Genomic DNA, 25,833 nt, shown 5'->3' with positions numbered 1-25,833 from the left:
ATTCAACTCCATCTAATGACAATTTCAGACACATAGATGGGATGCCCCTTTCATCCTACTCTGTGAGGACAACTTGCGGATACTGTCTGCCTCCTCTATCGATCCAGTACTCTGTCACCAGAAGCTCTGCTCCATAGAGAAAGTGGGCCTAAGATTAAATGGGCAGATGTCCAGAAAAACTTGTGCAAATAAAAGTTTTTATATACCCCATTTTTATTAGATTTTTCAAAATACAGCTTAAATCCAACAAATAAAAAAATTGAAACAGACAATAAAATAAAAAATGAATCATATACAAAAATAATCATCAGAATTTCAACAGAAAGGACGAAACCATGAAAATGAAAAACAAAACTGTCTACCAGTATTTTTTTAAAAAAAACTCTCTAAAATCAGGATAGCGAATAAAGAACAACACTCTGAAGACAGTGGAATTCCAGACAGGAAACAATCAGGGCCAGCTAACACTCCCCCCCCCCAAAAAAAAGAATCCCCTCAGGCAGGAAGCAGCCACGCTTTGAAGCTGCAAGACTATTCAGTGCTATTCAAGGTGGGCAACTGCAACATTCACACTTGCCTCAAGCAGACAAGGGTTTTCTCCCACCCTGGACCTTCCAGAGATATATAAACCTCCCTTGCCTAGTTTCAAATATACCTGACAACCTCTGAGGATGCCTGCCATAAATGCAGGCGAAACATCAGCAGAAAATGCTTTGGAACATGGCCATACAGCCCGGAAAACTCACAGCAAGGAAAAAAACAGCACATGTTTTGAAAGAGAGGATCTATAGGGTGGAAAGAGATGAATTACAATGAATGAAAATTACAATGGCAGGTTTTTGGTTCCTGCTGTTATGTGCTCTTACTGTATTCTGTGCAATGAATGATTGAAAAAAAGAATGGCAGACTGCCCCGTGCAGCGCCTGACTTGGATGTGTCTGGAGTCTTGGAAGCTTGACTACCCTACGTTCTCCTACAAATGGACCTTGAGCTTGTTTGGAGGTTCTAGCAGGGGAGCGCAGCTATCGTATACCCGGGACCGAAGACTGGAGACCTCGGTACACTCCTTCTATACCTGGGACGTCGTCCTCTTCCACCGAGCGCGCAGCTTCGGGAGGGACGCACATGGAGCGGTGAGGGAGGAAGGGGACACCCGCCTAGCCAGCCAGATCAGCCGAATCAACCCTGGCGATCAATGGGGTGACAGATGTCGCAGCCAGATCGCCCTCACATCCAGAGTAGCTTTGCAGCCCCATCGGTATATAAACCTCCCTTCTGACCGGACCTTTATGGCTATGGCGACCGCGACTGAGGCATGCACATATTGATACCTGAGCAGAGAAATAAATAAATAAAAGCCAAAAGCAATGTGAAATAAAATTATTTTTGCTTGTTTCCGTGTTAAATCCTTTCTAAAAATGGCTCTGAAAGGAATGCAAATTAACGTTCCTGTTATTGGTTGAGTCCCCTTGGCCACGCCCCCTTCCCGCTCTGCCTAATATAGAGGAGGAGGCGTGGCCCAGCACAGTGGAGTGCTGTGTGGAGCTGTGGACTCGGCGTTGCTTGAGGTGGGTTGCTTGCAGAAAAGGGCAGACTGGGGAATTGTGGTGATGATGATGTTTGACTGGATGGCCCTTGTGGTCTCTCTCTCCCAACTCTATAATTCGAAGGTTATTATTGTTTCTCTTTGGAACAGCTTCTTTTGTATTAGCTACAGGAGTGATTGGTCCTGAAGTTGCTCATTGTAGAGCTGATAAAAAGGGGGGTTGGATCCTTCCTGGAGAAGAAGAGTGGGAGAGGCCACTTCCCCCCTAAACTTTGTAAATGGGGCGTCATTTCCCTAAGATAGACTTGGATGGATTCTGCAGGGAAGGGACCCTCTGATTCATTCAGGTGCATGGATATGGTTGCTGCCCCAGAATGCATTTACACTATAGAATGAATGCAATCCAATGGACTCATGGGAATTGTAGTTTTACAAACGTGCTAATTCTGTGGGAAAATGACGATGGACATCTTTAAACAGGGGAATTAATGCATGACCTGCTGTGAGTTTTCTGGGCTGTATGGCCCTGTTCCAGAAGCATTCTCTCCTGACGTTTATGGCAGGCATCCTCAGAGATTGTGAGGTATATTGAAAACTAGGCAAATGGGTTTTATATATCTGTGGAAGGTCCAGAGTGTGAGAAAGAACTTGTCTGTGGAAGCAAGTGTGAATGTTGCAACTGGCCAGCTTGATTAGCATTGAATAGCTTTGCAGCTTCAAGGCCTGGCTGCTTCCTGCCTGGGGGAATCCTTTGTTGAGAGGTGTTAGCTGGCCCTCTCAACAAAGGATTACCCCAGGCAAGAAACAATCAGGCTTTGAAGCTGCAGTGCTAACCAGTGCTAATCAACTTGGCCAGTTGCAACATTTATACTTGCCTCAGGCAGGCAAGAGGTCTTTCTCCCACCCTGGACCTTCCACAGGTATATAAACCCCACTTGCCTAATTTCCAATATTCCTCACAACCTCTGTGGATGCTTGCTATAGATGTGGGCAAAACCTAAGGAGATAATGCTTCTGGAACATGGCCATACAGCCCGGAAAACTCACAGCAACCCAGAAGTTGAGGCTGTTCTCATCTCAAGGTTGATTGGCATGCCGTTATTTATTTCCATATTAATTCTTTCTTTCACAAATGGAACTTAAGGTGACTTGCAACTGAATACTTGTGTGAATATGTATAGTCCATAAAAAGCATAAAGGTTTAAAATGCACCAATAAAAGAGAATGCAGCATTCATCCACTTAAAGCTCCTTCTGCAGCAAGTGAGGTGAGTTGGCAAGGGCCTGCCAAAGGAAGGATGGACCAAGTGATAGATATTCCTAGTTGGAAAAGGCAACATGGAAGGAACCAGTCTGAACTTAGGGGCAGTGATTGAGAAGGACTTTTATCTGCACTTTCAGAAAGTAGCAAGACCAAAACTTGTGCTTCCCCACCCCATCCTGATCTCAGAGTCAAGTAGGCTTGTGTGGGAAGAAGTAGAGTCCTTCATATACACCTAGAAATTCAGTTTTTTCAAACCACCTCTTCTTTAAACTTTGGCAACATAAAACGTATCCCTTTTTGGTGTTAACCTTTAAAGACTAATATCACAGCAATGTAAAACAATTTGAAACAGATACCCAATAGCAAATAATAAAAGAAGAGTTGGGTTGCTGTGAGTTTTCTGGACTGTATGGCCATGTTCCAGACACATTCTCTCCTGACATTTCACCCACATCTATGGCAGGCATCCTCAGAGGTTATGAGGTTTGTTGGAAACTAGGCAGCTGGGGTTTACATGTCTGTGGAATAATGTCCAGGGTGGGAGAAAAAAAACTCTTGTCTGCCTGAGGGAAATGTGAATGTTGCAATTGGCCAGCTTTAATAATAATAATAATAATAATAATAATAATAATAATACTTTATTTATATCCCGCCACCATCTCCCCAACGGGGACTCGGGGTGGCTTACATGGGGCCATGCCCAGAACAATACAATATAGCAAAATATAAAAACAACATATCATAATACAATTACAACAATACAAAAATAATCATGTACAGTACAACACAAAATCAAAAAAGCAATATAACAGGGCGGGCCGCATGAACACTCAGTTAAAACCTGGGGTGAGAAAAAGATAAGAATAAAACCACGAGGAGCAGAGACATAAAATAGCAAACAGTCTGGAGGATAGATGATGGGGGGAGTAACAAAAAAGCACTGAGTAGCCTTGTAGCTTCAAAGCTTGGCTTCTTCCTGGCTGGGGGAATCGTTTGTTGGGAGGTGTTTGCTGACCCTGATTGTTTCATGCCCGGATTTCCCCTTTTTGAGTGTTGTTCTTTATTAATTGACCTGTTTTCAGAGTTTTTTAATACTGGTAGCCAGATTTTGTTCGTTTTCATGGTTTCTTCCTTTGTTTCCAACAAAAGTTGTCAGGAAGGACACAATTGGCTTTGTAATTTGCCCTCTTCCTGTGCTTGGAAAAGTTGTGTTTTGGAGATTTGACTCCCACTGGCCATGGTTGCTACAGATCTTTGAGTATTACAGTCCAACACACACACCACCCACAGTTATGGTTGAGTGTCAGCTTTCTAAGGGTGACACCACTTGGTTCCATCCTACAGAATCATGGGAGTTGTAATTTTACAAGGTCTTTTGCCTTCTCTGCCAAAGAGTGCTTGAGCCTCACCAAACTACAACTCCCAGGATTCCATAGTATTGAGCCAGTTATGTGAAATTGCCTAATTTCTAATGTAGATGCACCGCAAGAGAGAAGGGGTTTTCATGCACTTTTTCCAGGGTGGTATTTTTTACCCAGGCACAAGCAGCTCTGATAAAAATAGCAAAGGCTGATGTTTCTTAAAAGTAGTGAAGCTCTTGTTAAACTCCATAGGAAATAATTATATCTAATTTTTTTGAATATAGGGAAAATAATCCTTATGGAGCCCCTGGTGGCACAGCGGATTAAACAGCTGAACTGTTGAATTTGTTGACCAAAAGTTCAGCAGATCGAATCAGGGAAGCGAGTGAGCTCCCGCTGTTAGCCCCAGCTTCTGCCAACCTAGCAGTTCAAAAACATGCAAATGTGAGTAGATCAATAGGTACTGCTCTGGCGGGAAGGTAATGGCGCTCCATTCAGTCACGCCGGCCACATGACCTTGGAGGTGTCTATGGACAACGCCAGCTCTTTGGCTTAGAAATGGAGATGAGCACCACCCCCCAGAGTTGGACACGACTAGACTTAACATCAGGGGAAAACCTTTACCTTTACTAATAATCTTTACAAACAGTTTCCTGATCTTAAAATCTGCCAATGGCACTTTGGAGTCAATGAAAAGAGAACTTGTTAGAGCTGAGAATCTGCTCAATAAGTTTGCATACTCCTGCATTAAAAAGGTTTGTCTATTATTATTTTTGTGCTTTATTATGTGTAGTTGTATGGTTGTATTTTATTTAATAAAACAAGAAGGCGCTACCATAAAAATATCTCATCAGTTGTCTCATGAGATACAATCTTTTCCATTAGTTTCTCTTTGTTTTCATGTTTGTCGAAAAGAAGCTCAAATATTAACAACTTGTCTGGCTTGGTTAATCTTTACAACCCTTGTATATGCAGTGGGATTTCTAAAACGGGTTCCTAACTAGTATATTTGGAGTTTTAAAAAATCTATAAAGCTAATATTTGTGATCTCTCTCTTTGAAGAGCAGTGTCGGCTGAATTTCAACTACAGTAGAGTCTTGCTTATCCGATGTTCTGTATTATCCAACGCAGTCTGCCTTTAGTAGTCAGTGTTTTTGTAGTCAATGTTTTCAATACATTGTGATGTTTTGGTGCTAAATTCATAAATGCAGTAATTAATACATAACGTTACCGTGTATTGAACTGCTTTTTCTGTCAATTTGTTGTAAAACATGATGTTTTGGCGCTTAATTTGTGAAATCATAACGTAATTTGACGTTTAATAGGTTTTTCCTTAATCCCTCCTTATTATCCAACATTTTTGCTTATCCAACGTTCTGCCGGCCCATTTATGTTGGATAAGCAAGGCTCTACTGTATTACTGTTGGAGTTGATGGGGTTTCATTTGTCCTGTAATTTTTTTTTGGTCTTAATTTATTCTATAGACATGAAGCCTAGACTATCAAGAGGAGGATAACTCACCCTCTGCTTTTTATGTTGGTGCCTCCTTAAAACTGGTAGAAAAATCGCTACATCTACAACTATGGCTTGGGGAAAGTTACTCAATTGTTCTTACATTTGTTCTTTTCTCCAGCTCCTTTTGGCCTATTCTATATTTTAAAAACCCTCTTGCACTCACCCCCATACTTCTAAGAAATCCTTTGTGCAAGACAAAAAGTCTGATGACTATAGGTAAAACTCTTAGGTGAAAATAGGCTTTACTGTTGTGCCTAATAGCCTTTTATAGACATTTGTAGGTCAACATCTCTGTCTTTTCCCAAATAGTTTGTGAGTGAGTGAAGGCGTCATGATGTACAGAGTGTCCTTTGACTATCTGGTCTTTCATGCCAAGAAGGAAGAAAATGTACACACCGCCCACTTAGTCCTCCGCTTCTCAAGGAAACCTTTTATTTTAGTTTAGTTTAGGGCTGTGAAGGGCTGAATACCTAGTAGAATAAAACACTGGATGTAAATAAGTGATCAGTGCAGGTTGCTTCTACAGTGTGCTCCAAAAAGTGGGTTTGACTCCAGCTTCCCTACCCAGTATGGAGATTGGCATGATAGCAATGCTAGTCCCAACATATCTAGACAGCACCAGGTTGAGGGCATCAGTTGGAAAAGAGCATTTAGTCTACACAAAATTGTGAGGTTTATCTACAGCTTGCGGAAGGTTACTCATTTTTTTTTACTATAACTGACTAAATTCCCCTGGCTATGGTCATCAGAGACAATGCTGATTGGAGGGATTTTGGGAGTTGGTCTAAGAAGCGATCTAATAATATAGACTATTTGATACGGATGGGCTAGATATGACCCAGAGTCCCATCGTTTTTCTCAATAGATTTTAAATCCAGGAGCAACCTCAGAAAAGATGTGACTAAGCCCTCCTGTTCTGTGTTGATAAAAGCCCCATTTTTTCCCCCAATCTTCTTTCTTTCCCACTTGGGGGAAATTGACTTAATGCAGCTTTTAAAAGCACAGACAGTGTAATGCTCTGTGCTTTTAAATCTTGATATTTTCTTCTTCTTTTTTTTAATGGTAGTGTGGTGGTGTGGTTTGAGCATTGGATTATGTGTGCATCTACATTTCAGAACTACAGTGCAATGTAGTTTGGCACCACTTTAACTGTCATGGCTCAGAGCTCCGGATTCCAGAGAGTTATAGTTTCACAAGGTCTTCTCTGCCAAAGAGTTCTGGTGCCTCACCAAACTGCAACACCTAAGTTTCCATGGTAGTTAAAGCTGCGTCAAACTGCATAAACTCGGGAAGACCGGGGTTCACATACCAGCCTAGCCATGAAAACCCATTGGGCGACTTTAGGCAGGGTGCCCCCAGTGGTGCAATGGGTTAAACCCTTGTGCTGGCAGGACTGCTGACTGAAAGGTTGATAGTTTGAATCCAGGGAGTGGGGTGAGCTCCCTTCTGTCAGCTTCAACTTCCTATGCAGGAACATGAGAGAAGCCTCCCACAGGATGGCAAAACATCTGGGCGTCCCCTGAGCAACGTCCTTGCAAACTGCCAATTCTCTCACACCAGAAGCAACTTGCAGTTTCTCAAGTTGCTCCTGACACAGAAAAAAAAAACTTTAGGCAAGTCACATTTTTCAAACTTGGAGGGAGACAAAGGCAAAAACCTCTCTGAAGAAATCTTGCCAAGAAACCCTATGATAGGTGAACCTTAGAGTTGTTAATGCTCTAAAGTAACTTGAAGGCACCCACAGTAATAATGATAAACCGATTAACATTACCCAAGAACATCCATTAAACTATACTGCAAAAATGTCAAGTCACTGCCTCTCTCCACATTCCCTTGCCAGCAAATATGTATTTATTGTTTCTTCCTCTTCTGATGTTGTAATACAGTGTTCCCTCAGTTATCGCGGGGGTTACGTTCCAGGACCACCTGCGAAAAGTGAAAATCTGTGAAGTAGGGACGCTATATTTGTGGTGTTTACAATCTCACTGGCAAGTAGCGTCTCTGTCTACCGCTGCCTTGTGAGGCGAAAACAAAGCTGCTTCGGCCTCCTTTTATCTCCTTTCGGCTTCTCCTTCCTTCCTTCCTTAGGTTTCTCCTTAGGAAGAAGTAGAAAGAGGAATTTATAATAATATTGTATGATTTATACTATTTTAGTGTTTATTAAAAAAACTGCGAAGTAGCGAGGGAACACTGTATTAAGAATTGGCTCTTACCAATTTTACCATTGCAGACCATCTTATGTTTGCTCTGCCACACATACATACCACCACAACTGTCCTGCAACAGAAAACAGGGGAGGGAACTGAGTATGCCGTACGTGAGTGGCTGGCCAACCTTGTCCACATTCCTGAGTCACCAGCGAACAGTTGAAACCTGGTGTCTGGATTCCTTCTTCCCCTCTCTTTCATGCCAGCCTCTTACATAACAAGCAGTTGATCTCTCCAGTAATTCAGTGACTTCATTGTTTTCTCCCCAAAAGTTGCATTTCCCCTGCTTGCTAAGGGGCTCGGGGAGTTTGAAAACTATGGGTCTTTGTTTATGTGCCAGCACATCCTTTCCCTAGCATTCCTTCGGCTGGAAACTGGAGACACCAACAGACTGGATGTGTTTTTAGCTTCCAAGAATGCAATAGTTCAGCTTGAGTGAAATGTTAATCCTGTCCATTCCTCCATGGCCACAGAAGGGAGTTGGCTTCTTTTTGAGATCTTTGTCTAGCTTGTTGAGGTGCGGGAAAGTGACTATCACAAATGGAAAATAGGTGGCTTATGCATTGGTTAGAAGCGCCCTCATTTTGCTAATCAAAAGCCCTTTAGCCACTTGATGCAGCTGTTGGAGCTGAACAGATGGCATGTGCACCATCATATTTGAATGAGGCCTCAGATACTGTGATTCTGAGACACACTTGCTACTATGTGTCAAAGGGGTCTGCAGCGCCCACTCCATGTTTATGATGGGGCTGTGCCACAAGAGAAGAATACACAAATAGTTATAAAATATCATTCCTCCAACAGAAAGAGTGGCTTCAAAATAATCAGTTCGAAACAGTGTGCTGGTTAGGCCAATGTGTTGCTCAGTGACTGAAGATGGCACTGCAAACTTCAAACTTACGGGCATGGTTATGTGTTTGATTATTATGGATAGCTAGGATGAACTCCCGAAATTTATAAAAGTTACAAAACTATTGATTTACCTATGCTTCTTTCATTCATTGGGTCTAGTCTAATTGGAACTTAGAAATTGGATTTAAGATTTGAACCTTTTATCAAGCTGCCTATTCAGTACATGTTTTATGTGCAAGATCAGAAGTCCATCCCTTCTGAGCATGGGTTGCAAAATATGTTTTCCTTGGGGCTTTGGCTAACCATTGCTGGTCAATAGTACTGTAAAGAGATACAACAATTGTGTGATTCTGTGGCCCAGGCTGGTTGTGCATTATGCAAACAAGCCTCGGGCATGAATAGAAGATATTGAAAGCATCTGTTCAAATCAACTGCTGTTTGGTATTATATCCTAACCAGAACAGTTTGTGCTTGGTTTAAACAGGGATTTATTGAAGCAAGTCAAGAGTCATGGGCTGATCTTAAGACTAACCTCATTTGTCAGTTTTTTCAGCTAGGGAGTCAAAGATTCCCATCATCCCTTCTAGTTGGGTAGGAATGCAAGATGCTCTAACTATTCACATTCGGCACTCACAGGCATGGATCACTAAAATCTTGTGTGGGTATTACAAATAAAAGGTTCTACAAACACAACCTTCATTGTAGATGCTCACAAGTTATAGTGACACCAGATCAGTGACATTTAAATGGTATAAATGCAAATACAACTGTATGCACTGTAAATACTTGACTAGCATTTTGATGTGTGTTTTAGGGTATGGTCTAACACATAATATAGCTAAGTTTTATTAATGGTAACTGATGCAACAGATGGTACATAGAAGAGATGTCTCCCAGGCCTTGGGGTTCAGCTAATGGGGCTCAGCATCCCTTCACAGTCAGTGGTAGAACTGGGCTCTTCAAACAAATTATAGAATCACTGGACATATGGAAAGCCTGGGTTGAAGTGCACCCAATTCAGGTGAGACTCATAGATGATAGACTCACATGGGTTATAAAATGCATTATATGATGCAGAAGAAATTAAACACAAAAATCAAAATGAGCAAGCATGACCCACTTCCCATTAGCTATGAGAACAGTGCAAGCCAGCTAGCACATATGATAATTTCCTTTCCCAGTCTCCATATATTTTCCCAGTCTAAAACTGCAAAGCAGCTGCAAAAAGTATCCTTCAAGGTCACTCATCCAACTTTGTCATAGTACTGAACAGATATTCATTTTGAGTCATGACGGGTTTTGTAGTTTTTAAGAATCTGGTGGGGTGTAAAGTGCTCTGCAATTGTTTGAACCTGTTTGAAGCATTTTATACCAGTTTTTGCAGGGGTTCCCATGTCCTGATAGTAGTGAACTTGATCTGGAGTTTACTTCACTCCTCAAAGGTACTATTTGAATCTATTTGGAGAATAGGATTCAGCACCTTGAATATCTCTTTTGAAGTTAGATTCACCACTCTACCAACATGGGAGCCACCTTTTTTCCATATACTATACACAATTCAAATTTAGGAATGCACCTGATGAAGGAATTTGCTCAGATCAATGTATATTGTTTTGCTGTGTTCATTGGCTCTTTTGTAAGACTAACAGTTCCATGGTTATGTTTGTTTTCTAATTAGAAGATCAAGAAACTGTGAAATCATGACCGAAAAACCCAAGTTGTATTATTTTGATGGAAGAGGCAAGATGGAGCCCATACGATGGCTGTTAGCAGCCGCTGGTGTGGAGGTTTGTATTCCCTGATTAGCTCACATAGAAAATTGTGTTTTCTTAGAAGTTCATTCCTCCATACAAAAGACATAAGTAGAAGAAACATCAGTGTATAACAGCTTGGGGATATCCTTGTTTCCTACCACTTGAAATTGTGTCCTTAGATGTTATTGTCCAAGTCTTTACAGCACCATGATAGATAAGTGGTAGGGTCCATGGAGGGCACATAAAATGTTTGTTCCAGCAAAGAGGCTATAGGCCACAAGTTGGCTTTGTAAACATCCTCCTCTTATTGATTTTCTGTAGGGGAGTGCCAGTATTTTATTTCTGACCCTCTTCCACAACACCATATCTTCAAGCTGTTGTATCTAAAGCATTTGCATTTATTAACAACATTGCACCTTGAGCCTATTAAAATGTTTTAATCTCTTATGACTGCTTTTACTTCTGTGACTCTGAGCCACATGTTCAGTATTAATGGGCCAGCTCGAATTTTCCTATGGTGTACTCAAATGTGGAGCCTCCGGTGGCTCAGTCTGTTAAAGCACTGAGCTGCTGAACTTGCAGACCGAAAGGTCCCAGGTTCAAATCCGGGAGCAGAGTGAGTGCCCGCTGTTGCTCCAGCTTCTGCCAACCTACCGTGTTTTCCCGAAAATAAGACAGTGTCTTATATTAATTTTTGCTCCCAAAGATTCTCTAGGTCTTATTTTCAGGGATGTCTTATTTTTCCATGAAGAAGAATTCACATTTATTGTTGAACAAAAAAATGAACATTTATTGTATACTGTACAGTAGTTGTCATTACAAACCAGCATAACCAGACAAACTGTGAATCCTATCAGGAATTTCTTGTTACTACCAATATTTCCATGCACAACACTCTATGGTACGTGCATTTACTAATCCTGCATGCTCTGGTGTTCTGTTCGGCGAGCATGCTTCCAAACAAAAATTTTGCTAGGTCTTACTTTAGGGGGAGGCCTTATATTTAGCAATTCAGCAAAACCTCTACTAGGTTTTATTTTCTGGGGATGTCTTATTTTAGGGGAAACAGGGTAGCAGTTCGAAAACATGCAAATGTGAGTAGATCAATAGGTACCACTCTGGCGGGAAGGCAACGGCGCTCCATGCAGTCATGCCGGCCACATGACAATGCCAGCTCTTCATCTTAGAAATGGAGATGAGCACCAACCCCCAGAGTCGGACACGACTGGACTTAATATCAGGGGAAACCTTTACCTTATACTCAAATGTTGTCAAGACCCAGGCTACAGAACACCAATAACCATGCGCAGAGGCCGGATTCTATCTAATATCTTTATTAAAGGAATATATAAGGTCAATATAAACAAGTGAAGAATATAGTTCAGAAGTAGACCTTTCAGGAAAGGTCAAATATAGTCCAGGAAAATAATGTCCAATATGTGATATTAGAGTCCAAAGTTATAATCCATTAACCGAAACACACACTTTGCCAAGCAACAGTGTGGGGAGATGGCAAGGTCTTTTAGTCCATTGAAGCTTGACAACAAGGCTGGAAAACAAACTAGATTCTTGGCTAGACAAGACTTGATACGAGGCAAACAAGAAGCAAGAACAAGGTCCGTGGCGAGGTCCGAGGCAAAACGTGAAACAAGGCAGGCTTGGAACTTGGTCCGGGAACAAGGAACTGGGGTTTCGAAGTCCACACACGATCTCACTCCTCAAGCTGACGAGTTGACTCCGCAAGGTTTCCTTTGTGGCAAAACACCTAAATAGGGTCTCGTTTCCCGCCAGAAGAACACTTTCCCAGGAGAACGAGAAGTGAAACCCAACTCCGTCCAAATGCATGACTCCTTAGAATTTCCCAAGGGAAGCAGACCTAATCAGCTAATTGTTTGGCTGCGATTCTGAGGCTCCGGCGATTCGCCTCCCTCGCTCCTCTATCTCTATTATAATTGTCCTTTCGAGAAAACGGGGGAGAATTCTGCCCAAGGCTTGTTTGGCTGACTTCTTGAGGGCAAACATCCTCCAGGTGCAGGGGCTCCGATTCTGGCTGAATCGGTGGAAATCCCATGTTTTCCTCTTCGTCTGCCACAATAGTACTAGGAACGGGACTACAAGGCCCATGAGACATCACAAATGTGTAGTTTAAAAAACTCTAAGAGCTAGATAAATGGGTTTCCCCCTAAAAACAGAATGAGAATTGAGAGTTTATGCACAAACGCAGTCGAAAGGGGATTCTGTATGCTGTCTTTAAAAATATTTGTTTTTAATGCAATCTGCTTTGAGGACCATGTTGGGCCAGAACAGCAGACTACAAGTAAGTGGCACCTGTTAAAGTTAAGATGAACACTAGCTTTTCAAAAAGACATGGTACTGTATATAATTTTTTCTATCAATATATAGTTACTATATATCACTTTCAGATTACTAGTCTAAAAACTGTGTCTAAAAATGTTTAGTTAATAGGGAGGGCAAAATTCCAATCTCAAGGCACTTGGATTTTTGCTTTTCTTCTCACTGCCTTCTTCTTTGTGCATTTGGGATGTACGAATCAGTGAAAAACTCCCTTAATATCAAAGCAGGGTATAAGAGGGAATGAACTTTCATCGGAAGTGAAGAAAGCAGCCAATCTTGCATTTCACAAGCTTTGGAAATCTGACTCGATCCTGGGAACATACAGACCTTGATAAGAAAGAGTTCAGTTACATTTCGAAATACTCGTGGTTTGCATGTGGCTTTTGTAGGCAGGAGGAAGGAGTGCTTGTCCTTGGACTGTTCTCAGTGGTGTGGTTTTCAGAACTCTGCAACAATCCCTTCTCAATGTTTCTATCTTGTAGTTTGAAGAGGAATATTTGGAGACAAGAGAGCAATATGAGAAGCTGCTTCAAGGTAAGCTTGTGATGAAGTAGGAAGCATTTGGGCAGAAAAATCAATCAGAAACACTGTTGGCCCAGAGACAAAGGGGAGGCAGGACTTCTGAACAGCAAAGAAAGAGAAAAGTGGCCTTGTATTTCAAGAAGGGGTTCTCCTCCTAATTCCGTCATAACAGCTATGATTTGAATATAGAGTTGCCTTCTCATGGATGGGCAAGAGTTATAAGCTATTGCAGTAGTTCTCAACCTGGGGTCCCCAGATGTTTTTGGCCTATAATGCCCAGAAATCCCAGACAGTTTACAAGCTGTTAGTACTTCTGGGAGTTGAAGGCCAAAAATATCTGGGGACGCCAGGTTGAGAACCACAGATCTAATGGAAGCACATAGCCAACAGCACGACCCCACATGCTGTTTCAAAGGCTCAGCCCTTTTTTATGGCATGGTGTAACAGTGGAAGAGAGTAATCACTACTTTACTTCCTTCCTTCTCTTAGCAAGGATATGAGGAAGGAAAGCATTTCCATGATCTCAATCTTCTTAAATTTTTCTACCTCATTCTTTATTGAACACTCTGTCTGACGCTCCTTAACCTGATCCTATTGCTATCACTGCTTTAAAGCTTTTTGGTAGTCTGATTCTCTGAAGCCAAGCATGATGTAGAATATAGTCACCTTTGTCTGTTGGAGCTGCTAGCCACAAGTGTTTGTTAAAGGACTATTATTTTACAACAGGGAATACTCTGAAGAGTCTTTTCAATAATTACATAATGACATTTTCAAAAGACTCAGGGTGTATCTTCACTGTAGAATTAATGCAGTTTGACACCACTTCAACGGACATAGCTTAATGTAGTGGACATATTCTTGCACAACTTTCCGCATCATAAACGTGTTTCATTAGCTGGAATTTTATGCCATATTTTGTGGATTTACAGGACCTATTCCATTTTATTGGCAGATTAGATGAACTACTTATTCATTCTTTAGACCAGTGTTTCTCAAACTGTGCTCCTCCACATGTTTTGGACTGCAGGTCCCACAATTTTTAACAGCTGATAAGCTTGCTGGGATTTCTGGGTGTTGAATACCAAACACCTGGAAGAGCACAGTTTGAGAAACATTGCTTTAGACCATGGATTGTTATTCTTAATTGGCTAGGTACCACTAAACAAAGGGTTCCAGCTTCTTTAAGGTCAATTTTGGCTTAGATAAAATAACATGTTATTCATTTTAGCACTTGTGTCCCTGATCTTCTATGCTCCGATAAAAGGTACAGGAAATACTACATCAAGATTGATTTGGTTTGTGATACTTGAAGGTTGGATAACAGCCTTCCCTTGTGTTTAAATAATTATGAATTCTGTTTAAATGATATAGCAGAGACATGGTTAGGGACCCTGTGGGAATCTGGGGAGACATCTTTATTGTGACTTATGGAATGATTCCAAGTGAATGTTTGAGGGAAAACTAGTTCTTCTGAAATGTTTCCTAAATCTCCTAAAGTTGAGTGAGTAACAGTCCCTTGAGACAGTAAGCTGGTAATCCTCATTTTGTTTGCAGAAACTGGTGTAGGAATTGTCTGTTGTTGGACTGGCTCTCAGCAGCTGCAACCAACATAACCTATGGAGAGGAAATGCTGGGAGTTGCAATTCTCAACCTTGGCTTGAATGGCATTTTATAGGCCCAACCCCTTGCCATGCAGGAGTAAACAAACAGCCCTCTTGACAGATAGCCATCCAGCCTCTGTTGAATAACCTCCAGACAAAGGAGATCCCACCACACTCTGAAGCAACATGTTTCAATATCAAACTGCTTTGCTGTTAGAAAATTTTAAGTAAAATCCCTTTTCCTATGGTTTGAATCTGTTACTCCATATCTTGGTCTCTGGAGCAGTGAAAAACAAGGAGGGAGCGCAATATGGCATCCTTTCAAATATTTGAATAAGGCTATCATGTCTCATCCTAACCTTTTCTTCTCTAAGCCAATATACCCAGCTCCCTAAGCTGCTCCTCATTGGGCCTGATCTATTCCTCATATCTGCATCTGGGTTAATACAGTCACCCGGAGCATTGATAAAACTAATCGGATTTGCTGGGGCTATATTGGGTTGCAGTATCAGGGTATAGACATTGCCTTTTAGACAGAAAGCATGACTTGTTCCTCCATTTTCCTTTCCTCAAAAGATGGATCGCTGCTGTTCCAGCAAGTGCCCATGGTGGAGATTGATGGGATGAAGATGGTGCAGACTCGAGCCATTCTCAGCTACATCGCAGGGAAACACAACCTCTATGGGAAGGACCTGAAGGAGAGAGCTATGTAAAAATACATATACATATATTTAGCTGAAGAATGTTTTGGTTTTCTAGCTCTTCTTGGATCATGTGACCTAGCGTATGCTCTGCTCCATGAGAGGAAAAACATCGGGGATCTGATTTATTTTTCTGCCCCAGAAGCCAAGATTCAACTGGGGGAGCATGATGCAAAATAAATCCAATTACAATAAAAGAGTTCTGAACCAAATAATTAATTGTGAACCAAGTTAGCAGTCCTACTTTTTTAATACTCCCGGCTATTTGAAGATTTATTTATTTCAGCTATTTAATGTATAGCAAGAAGGGACACTGTTGTTTTTTTTTTACTGTCAATAAACAATTAGAAACCAGTAATAATTTTAAATCTGCTAGGCAATAGAGCTCGGCCTTTTGTCTACTTTTTGTTTGGAATAGGAACATCCCTTTGAAAGTGTGTCTGCACTGTATGCTTACAGCAATTTGATGCCTTTTTAATGGCTATATCCTAATCCTGTGCAACCCTGGGATCTGTAGTTTGGTGAGGTTCTTTGACTACTTTGCTAGCATGCTCTAGTGTAGCCCTACAGAACTAAAACTCTTCATGACCCAACTTGAATTCCTAATGACCCAACCAAACTACAAATCCTAGGATCCCATAGGATGTAGCCATGACAGTGAAAGTGGTATCAAACTGTTATAGTGTGCACTGGTTGTAAAAGTTATAAGCCCAGAGCCTGGTGGAAGTTCTTAGGCATTCCCTTCTTGTCTGCAGCCATCCTCTGATATTTTCTATTACTTTGTCAGACTACGTGAAGCACAGAAAGCTGTTGAATATCAGTGCTTTGCAGTCTATGGAGCGGCTGCACTGGGGCTTTTCCCTGCATGGAATTGAGCATTGCTTTGTATTCCTGGTGTAGGGAAAGTGCCGCAAGAATTACATCTGGCTGTAGTCTGCAGTCTTCTCTTCCTAGTCCTCCTGTGGACGCGCTTTGGCCCCTGGACTAAGACATTCCCCACTGTTTGTGCAAGAAACAATTGCCACTGTGCATCTCATTCAGAAATTGAATGTCAGTGTGTTTGGGGAAACTTTTAAAAAGCTGCTTTTTAATTCCACTGACTGAAAAATTTAGTAGGTACAGGATCCCATCCCAATGCATGGCTGCTGTAGCCACAAAAAAAGTCTTTGCCTTGGAATCAACATAGCTCAGAAAAGGGATTTTTAGGGATTACGTCTCCCAGACTAAAATAACTTTTCTGAGCCTTGAGAATTAGAAACCCCATTCCAGTGGGTGCAGACAATTTCCAGGATCTACAGGCTGAGCTCAGATGGTTGAAAATAAATCAAAATTGTATAAACTGTATGTCCAGTGGGAGGGGTGGGCGGTGGGAGTGGGGCAAAATATTTTTAAAAAGAGAAAATAAATCAAAATGGGACCTAGAAGAGTTAGTCAGTTTAACCAATTTTTTCTCCACATTCAGAAGTTCATGGGAAATATGAGGATGAGAAATATGGGCGATTTTATCATATATATTGCTCAGCAAATGTCTCAGATCAGAGACATTAAAGATATGTGAAAGTCCATTCTGTTATCTTGAAATCAGCTAATTTTGAGGTGATATTCTTGCCATGTAAACAAGGATGAAAGCATTCTGTCATTCTTTGTGTTCTCTTTCTGTCCATTTGCAACAAGATGGGAGGGTATTTCCTAAGAGCTGGCAATAGAGTCTTTGCCACAGTATGTTAGCCATCTCCTCTCACAAGCTTGTGTATCTTAACAATGACCTTTTGCCATAGACATAAGCTGACTCAAGCCAGAAATAAGGCAGGCTGATGCGTGTCTGTGTCTCCTCAGAATTGACATGTACGTGGAAGGAACAACAGACCTCATGGGGCTCATTTTGATGTTCCCATTCTTATCAACTGAAGACAAAGAGAAGCAGCTTGCCACAATCATTGAAAAAGCAACCAAAAGATACTTCCCTGTCTATGAAAAGGTATTACTCAGTAATATGGTTTGTGCACTTCATAATTATGGTAAAACATGGGGCTTCATATTATCCTTGGATCAGAACTTCTCGTGGCCTGAGCCAATATAGATGATGCTTGAGGCTCATGGGAGGTGCCTTCCAGCAATATAGACGATAAAGGGTTCATACCTTGTGTGTGTGCATATGTCTAATACGTAATCATGTGTCTCAAAAAGTGTACCGTCAGCCCTCCACATTTGTTGAAAAACCACGAGTTTAAAACTGCATTTTTAAAACCTGAGACAACACTTCCTTAGGAATCTCTGGATCCTAAAGCATGACTCTATGATCAGCTTCCACCAGACCCTAGCATCTTACTGGACTAGAAGGTGTCCTTTATAGATCCACCAGCAAATCTCGGTGATTATGTTCTGGTGAAATTGACCTAAGAATTCTTAGAACAAGTTAATCAAACTCATAAATAATCAAATCCACAAAAACAAACCCATAGATATGGAGGGCTGACTGTACATCATTACTGACCTATGTTTCTCTCTAAATTTAAGAACCATCCACCACAGACTCTTTCCGATAACAACCCCGTTGCTTTACTTAATGGTAGGGCTGGCTCCTGTGTACATGTGATTGGCCACTGTTCTCTGCTAAATGTATGCAACACAAAACATCTTGTAGGGCCTTATAGTAGAAACTGAGCTCCCAGACCCTATAACTGGATAGAAGCAGATGTGTCACTGTGCCAGTATCGAAAAAGGAATGCTTGGTCATGGCGACATACTCGTAATTACTTTTAATCTAAGTTTTCATCCAAGGTTTATCTGGTTTTATGTCCTGAAAGCAAGCAGATTCTGGAATCTTAGTGTACAATAAAATTGAGGTGAATGATGTTGTTGTGCCGTTGCTCATATCAGGCCTAGCCAACAAAGCCAACACTTAGGGCAGTTTTAATCCAATGAAGACCACATGCTTCCCAGATCTGGAATAGAGCCAATGCTGAGAGGCATTTCACTTCAACAACTTCTGGAGAACCACATGTTTCCCAGATCTGGCTTAGAGCCTGTTTTTAGTATGAAGGAGAGTTCAGTCCTGAGCATGACACATGATGGGATTCCTGAGTCATGTGGGAAGTAGCCTTCAGTGCCTTTTTGTTTTCCTTATCAGAAGCCTCTTTCCTTCTGGCCATTTTGATTTAGTCATATCTCAAGACGGTTGTGCCCAACGAGTAACAGTATGTTCCAAGTACTGTTTATGTTCATGCCCTCCCCCAAATTACTTGCAGCTTTAAATCCATGTTCAAGTGTTGTACAATGATTATATGAGTCTGCTTACATTCAGAGAAATTTGGAGCAAGCTTCATGTGGTCTCATCATCTCTGACAGTCCATGTTTTTGTGTCATGACAAGACTAAGTATTCCGATGACTTTTTGTATAATTTTGTCCCTGTATACTCCCAAATTTGAAAAGTAATACTTGCAAGAAGAAGCTAGGTTAACAGGAACCAAGCTTAGTTGTTATGTTTCTCCCCAGGCTGGTTAGCAGCCAGCTGCAACAAATCACTCTGACCAAGAGGTCATGAGTTCGAGGCCAGCCCATGCCTGCGTCTGTCTCTGTCTCTGTTCTATGTTATGGCATTGAATGTTTGCCTTATATGTGTGCAATGTGATCCGCCCTGAGTCCCCTTCGGGGTGAGAAGGGCGGAATATAAATATTGTAAATAAATAAATAAATACACAAGTTATTTATAGTATTTATAGCAGGGGTCCCCAAACTAAGGCCCGGGGGCCGGATGCGGCCCTCCAAGGTCATTTACCTGGCCCCCGCCCTCAGTTTTATAATATAATATTTTTATATCAGTTTTAATAATATATTGTATATACATATAATATTGATAATAATCTTATGTTATACAATATAATACTAATAGTAATACCATATAATAATATTAATTATATGTTATATATTACATATTATATAATAGTATAGTGGTATAGTTCAATATAGTAATATATAATGCTAATATTGTGTTATGCTAATAATATAATATATCGTATGTACATACAGCTGCTCTGAGTCCCCTTCGGGGTGAGAAGGGTGGGATATAAATGTAGTAAATAAATTTAGTAAATAAATAATTAATTTTAGACTTAGGCTCAGCCAAAGTCTGACATGACTTGAAGGCACACAACAACAACAACAATCCTAATTAACCTGACTATCTCATTGGCCAGTAGCAGGCCCACACTTCTCACTGAAATCCTAATAGGTTTATGTTGGTTAAAATTGTTTTCATTTTTAAATATTGTATTGTTCTTTTGTTGTTGTTGTTGTTGCACTACAAATAAGACATGTGAGGTATGCATAGGAATTTGTTTATATATATATATTTCAAATGATAATTCGGCCCCTCAACAGTCTGAAGGATTGTGGACCGGCCCTCTGCTTTAAAAGTTTGGGGACCCCTGATTTATAGTATTTTATACAATCAAGGCATTGCAAAAATCTACCAGTTTGACATTGGCTCAGTGCTCTGGAATCCTGGAAGTTGTAGTAAAACTACAGCTCTGGCTCATGGCAGTTAAAGTGATATCAAACTGCATTAATTCTAAATATCTCTGTTAACTGAAAAACCAAGGATTCCATGGGATATTGCCATAGCAGTGGAATCACAGCGTCTCCATTGTGTAGTGCAGTGGTTCTCAACCTGTGGGTCCCCAGGTGTTTTGGCTTACAACTCCCAGAAATCCCAGCTAGTTTACCAGCTGTTAGAATCTCTGGGAGTTGAAGGCCAAAACACCTGGGAACCCACAGGTTGAGAACCACTGGTGTAGTGTGAAAGGGCCTAAGTTAGTGTTTGCTTTTCACTCATTTTTCTTATACAGTGGAACCTCTACTTAAGTGCATTTTGAGTTAAGAGCTGTTACCCGACCTGGATTTCACTTTGACATAAGAGCAGCATTTTTAGTTAAGAGCTAGTGCGAGAGTACAGGGCTTCATGGAGCAGCCTTCATGCCTCGTGCCCTTGTCTGCTTTGGGAGATTGCTGTCTGCTTTGCTCTTGTCTGCTTTGAGGAAGTTTGAGTTAGTTGATTTTGCGTGGTTTTTATTCCTGGTATGTTTGGCTTCATGAAGAGAGAGTGTGTGAGAGGGAGGGAGGCTGGGATGAGTACAGTATGAGGAAAATGATGCTTTTGCCTCTTCATTTTGTGCTTCCTTGCCACAACTTTGCACTTTTACCATTTTAAAGCTTATCTTCCTTTTTTATTGTTCCATATTAATGTGCACTTATACACTATTTGTTATTTGTAAAGTACATTTTCTTATTTAAAAACACATAATAAATATTGGGGGGGGGGGGGTAGAACAGATTAATAGCATTTCCATGCATTTCAATGGGAAAATCTGCTTTGATATAAGAGTATTTTGAGTTAAGAGCTCAATCACAGAGCAAATGAAACTCTTAAGTCAAAGTATCACTGTATATAATATTGTACTGTGCTTTGATATTGGGCTATAATGGGTTTGCCCAAACCCCAAATTCGGCTTTAGAAGAAGGGCTCTACACTGAAATCTTAGAAACTACAGTGGTTTTACTTCAAGATGAACTCTTATTGGTATCCAACAGGTACTGAAAGATCATGGGCAAGATTTCCTTGTGGGCAACCAGTTCAGCTGGGCAGACGTACACCTGATGGAAGCTCTTTTGATGGTTGAGGAGAAGTCCTCCAATGTTCTGGCTGAGTTCCCTCAGCTGCAGGTATTTGGGAGGAGAGTGCAGGGAAAATAAGTACAATGCAACTTAACTGTGTTACTTTTTTCTAAAAACTGTTATCTCAGCATTTCAGAGAGAAAAACTAAATGGGGTTTCATGGAAATATATTCTAGAAAATTGTGCATTGTATATGACAGTGTAATTCTATGTTTGCCTTCTCTCAAGTAATTTCAGTGTTGTTCCATTTAAGTCTTGAGATCAATTCCAAAAACCTCCATACCTTTAGATAAAAAGACTGTGTTTCCCTCACTAAGGGAAATCCTTCTGAAACTAACTGTCATTGAAATGCAAAGATTAAGATCTCAGAAAAAGAAGGGAAGAGAAGCTGTACTTTAAGAGACAGCTCAAGCATTGCTATTCTAATTCAAGGAAGTATTTTCCTCCTGCTTCACAGTGTATCTACACTGTTGAGTTAATGCAGTTTGACACCACTTTGGCTGCCATGACTAAATGCTGTGGAATCCTGGGATTTGTAGTTTGGTAAGGCACCAACAATCTTTGGGAGAGACCGTTAAAGACTGTGTAAAACTACAATGCTTCCATAGTTTTGATTCGTGACAATTAAACATGTCATTTCCAGCAGGTTGCTAAGATAAATGACCATCTCGGCAAGTAATTAGCTGGGCAAAGTCTTGCCAAGATGACGGCAACAACAAGAACAACAACAACAATAATAATAATTTTTATTTGTTACTTATGCGCTTGAGGCAGTTAAAATAGGTAGACAAATAAGAACATTGAATATATGTATTAAAACATACACATAAGATAGAAACACATTAAAATAATTTGTTCCAATAAATTTACAGGTTAAAATGGACTGTTTGGTGAACACACAGGCTGCTTTCAAATAGTTGGAACTTAAGGACTGCTAAATCTTGCTGATTGTGGGATTCTGGAGGCTGTTATCCAAAAACTAATGTTATGATGCTTTTTCTCTCTAACCCTGGGACCTCCAACACAGTTGTTTTACATTAGCTGCAGAAAAAACACAGTTTCTTAGAAAAGTCAAGGTGCAGAAACAGGAGTGTTTCACAGATGTTGTCCAAGTAAAGAGCTGAAGAAGAGACTTGGATCTAAAGGAAGAAATTCTCCTAATATTGTTAGAGCAACTCTTTCTGTATATTTTACTCTTATAAAATTTATACTAAGAGCATGTCATTGACATTGCCTGTTATTTGAGTTCTTCATAAATATATACACATAATGTGAATAACATAACCCCTAAACTTTTCCCCCTGCACTCTTACTGGCTTTCCACTTACACATTTGGTGCCGAACTGCATGCTTTAAAAATATCCAAGATATAATGAGTCTCAAGTCTGACAAAAAGGGAATTTCAGTCATGAGAAGTTACGCCACACTATATCAGTATTGATAAGATTCAATAAGGCTATAAGCTTGCATAACCATTGCATTCATAGCTGGCAAGCTTTAAACTATTAATTACCAAATTACAAGACATATTTTAACAGTTATCAAGCAACTAATGTGGAGGGGGAAAGTGCAATAAACTCTATATAGTTGGAAAAGTATAGGTTTGGGGTGGGGAAAGGTTTCAGAAAATGGCATTCATAACCATTTGGAGATCATAACCTTTTGGAAAAGCATATCCTTTCAGAGAAGAGCCAAAAACCCGTTTGAGTAGAATCTTCTCATATGGTATACAACCAGATGTAATTATACAAGGCAATTTGCCGGTAATTAGGCTGAACCAATTGTATCTGATCTATTAGGAAAACAGAGGTCATGCCAGTGCATAAAAATAGCAGTGCTTCAGAAGTGGGTTTTTTTTCAGTGCCCAAAAATATATCTACTCTCCCATAAAAACAGCTTGTTTTATATCATGCACTCAAGAGACAAAATGAAGTAGGCTTTGGTAAAATAACTTACTTGGTTTACTCACAACATTCATGTGTTCAGCTTACACAGGTACACAACTTATCAGTCCAGTTACAGATATGCAGATGGCACAGGGCATCTTTCTTACATCAACAGCAGGCACGTTTTGGTCTGAGCAGTCCCAAAGTCTAATTAGTCTGTGATCTGAGCAGTCTCAGAGTGGATCATGTGGTTTGCAGCCCCTCCCACAACTTCTCAGGAAACATAGAGAAAGGGAAGTCCAAACTTTTAAAGGAGCTACCTATAGTAAGAACTAGGGTGGCATTATTTCAGGGCTATAATATCTTTCTGTTTTCTCTGCCTTGCATCTTTCTAGGCTTTTAAAGCAAGGATCAGTGACATTCCTACCATTAAGAAGTTCTTGGAGCCAGGCAGCCAGAGGAAACCTGTTCCTGATGACAAATACGTGGAGACTGTGAGAAGAGTCCTGCAGATGTACCACAGTGTGAAGGCAACTTAGGGGAGTTAACCAAAGAAGTTCTGTTGAACACAACGGAATTACAGTTACTCCTACCTACTAATGATTGCTGTGAAAGGCTCTTTCCATAAATCCCATGCTGTTGTGTTAGAGTCCAGAAATGCTACGTGGCATTTCATAACTGGCAAGTGGGCTGCTAATTTAGGTTTCTGATCAAGATGCTAGTTGCAATCTGTAGCACTGTATGCACAGGTCAAACCTGAAATCAGTGAAAACTTTGTGCAGTAAATCTATGTCATTTCCATTGATCCGATGGAGCTGTTCTTACTGGGATTAACAGACTGGAAAAAATGTCTGACTTCCAATTTTTAGTGGTAGAAACAATAATGATTTGCACATACACCTATTTGTGCACATTCATTATTAGTACTCAAAACAAATTTCTGACTCTGGATTCAACAGCTCCAGCATACTTTGGTCAGTAGGTCTTGGGACTGTAGTTGGGTTTTTTTCAAAAAAAGAATAGATTCTGCAGAAAGAACCAATCTGGTCTACTGATCTGCTTATGAATTTGGGAGACCAGGGTTGTAACCAGTTATGAGAGGTCCCTGGATGATCTTGGACAAGTCACACTTGCTCAGGACCCTTCCACAAAAGCTGTATAAAATCCACATTGAACTGGATTATATGGCTGTGTGGACTCAGATAATCTAGTTCAAAGCAGATATTGTAGATTATCTGCCTTGATATTCTGGGTTATATGGCTGTGTGGAAGGGCCCTCAGACTCAATTCAGTGGGAAACTTCCTCTGAATTAATCTTGCCACAATAGATTAGCCTTAGGATCACCATAATTCAAAAATTACTTGGAGGCACAAAACAACAAGAAGGTGGAAATCTACCCCTGCCTGTTCTTAAAAATACTTCACACACACACACACACACACACACACACACATATTATATGAAAGTCTTCAACAATACATACTTTATATACTGCATTGACCAAAGCACTATCTTTTTTCAACTGGAAGCTTAGAAAAGTTACATTTAGAACTAAAATTGCCAGATTCTCCTCCAGCTGGTATGGAGGTTTCTGGGAGTTTCAGTTTTTTAAAAAAAAATTGCTTAATTAATCAGTTGCTTATTATAAACTATAATATGAGAAGTTCAGACTTTTTTTCAGTCAATAAGAAAGGGCTTATGCTGTAGAACTGAGTCAAGGATGTGTTTGGGGGTTCTCTTTCATTTTTTTCTCTCTTCTGGTGTTTGTAAGGTCAGATGGCAGAAAAGGTAGGATGGCAGATAGAAGTAATGCTTACTTGCAAAATTCCCTATACCATCAAAATATGCTTAGAAGTTGAATGCTATGCTTCTGCAGCATTTATTTATAGGTATATTGTAACTGTTTGCCATATTAAACTTGCATGGGATTTGTGGTATTTGATCATGTAGTTATTTCCACATACAGTAGAGTCTCACTTATCCAACATAAATGGGCCAGCAGAACATTGGATAAGCGAATATGTTGGATAATAAGGAGAGATTAAGAAAAAGCCTATTAAACATCAAAATAGGTTATGATTTTACAAATTAAGCAGCAAAACATCATATTATACAACAAATTTGACAGAAAAAGTAGTTCATTCCACATTAATGCTATGTAGTAATTACTGTAATTATGAATTTAGCACCAAAATATCACAGTGCATTGAAAACATTGACTACAAAAATGCGTTGGATAATCCAGAACGTTGGATAAGTGAGTGTTGGATAAGTGAGACTCTACTGTACTTGCCTTATGGTATTTCTATAAAATGGAAAACTAATAAACTGCTGTTATTATTGCACAGGAAAAAAATGGTTCTTCACCTTATTGTTTACAGTAAGCGTTTGTTTTTAACTTCAGAAGGATCCATTAGTTGTAAGCAGCCTTTACAGCTGCTTAAAACGAATGCCACAAAAACTTATGCTACGAACTTCCCTTTCTCAGTCTTAAACATGATACAAGATTCCTTCCTATCACATCTGCATGTGAAGTACATTTCAGGTATTGCAGAGATGACCAAGAAGTGATGAGAAAATTGTTATTTCCATACC

At 40.3% G+C, this 25,833-nt stretch overlaps 1 protein-coding gene across 1 annotated transcript; it reads left to right on the top strand.

Annotated features, from left to right (window-relative positions):
* Positions 1 to 1,476: 1,476 nt before the first annotated feature.
* On the top strand, positions 1,477 to 25,594 carry LOC100552501 (glutathione S-transferase 3). The gene is made up of 7 exons (XM_003215432.3): positions 1,477 to 1,568; positions 10,423 to 10,531; positions 13,336 to 13,387; positions 15,553 to 15,685; positions 17,514 to 17,655; positions 21,268 to 21,399; positions 23,633 to 25,594. The coding sequence occupies exons 2-7, from the start codon at positions 10,445 to 10,447 to the stop codon at positions 23,774 to 23,776; spliced, it is 690 nt and encodes a 229-aa protein (XP_003215480.1). The 5' UTR covers positions 1,477 to 1,568; positions 10,423 to 10,444; the 3' UTR covers positions 23,777 to 25,594.
* Positions 25,595 to 25,833: the final 239 nt, after the last annotated feature.

This window comes from Anolis carolinensis, chromosome 1 (genome assembly GCF_035594765.1).
Source record: "Anolis carolinensis isolate JA03-04 chromosome 1, rAnoCar3.1.pri, whole genome shotgun sequence".
Classification (NCBI taxonomy): Eukaryota; Metazoa; Chordata; class Lepidosauria; order Squamata; family Dactyloidae; genus Anolis; species Anolis carolinensis.
Note: the sequence above shows the minus strand (reverse complement) of the source record. Positions and strands in the feature narration are given on the sequence as shown.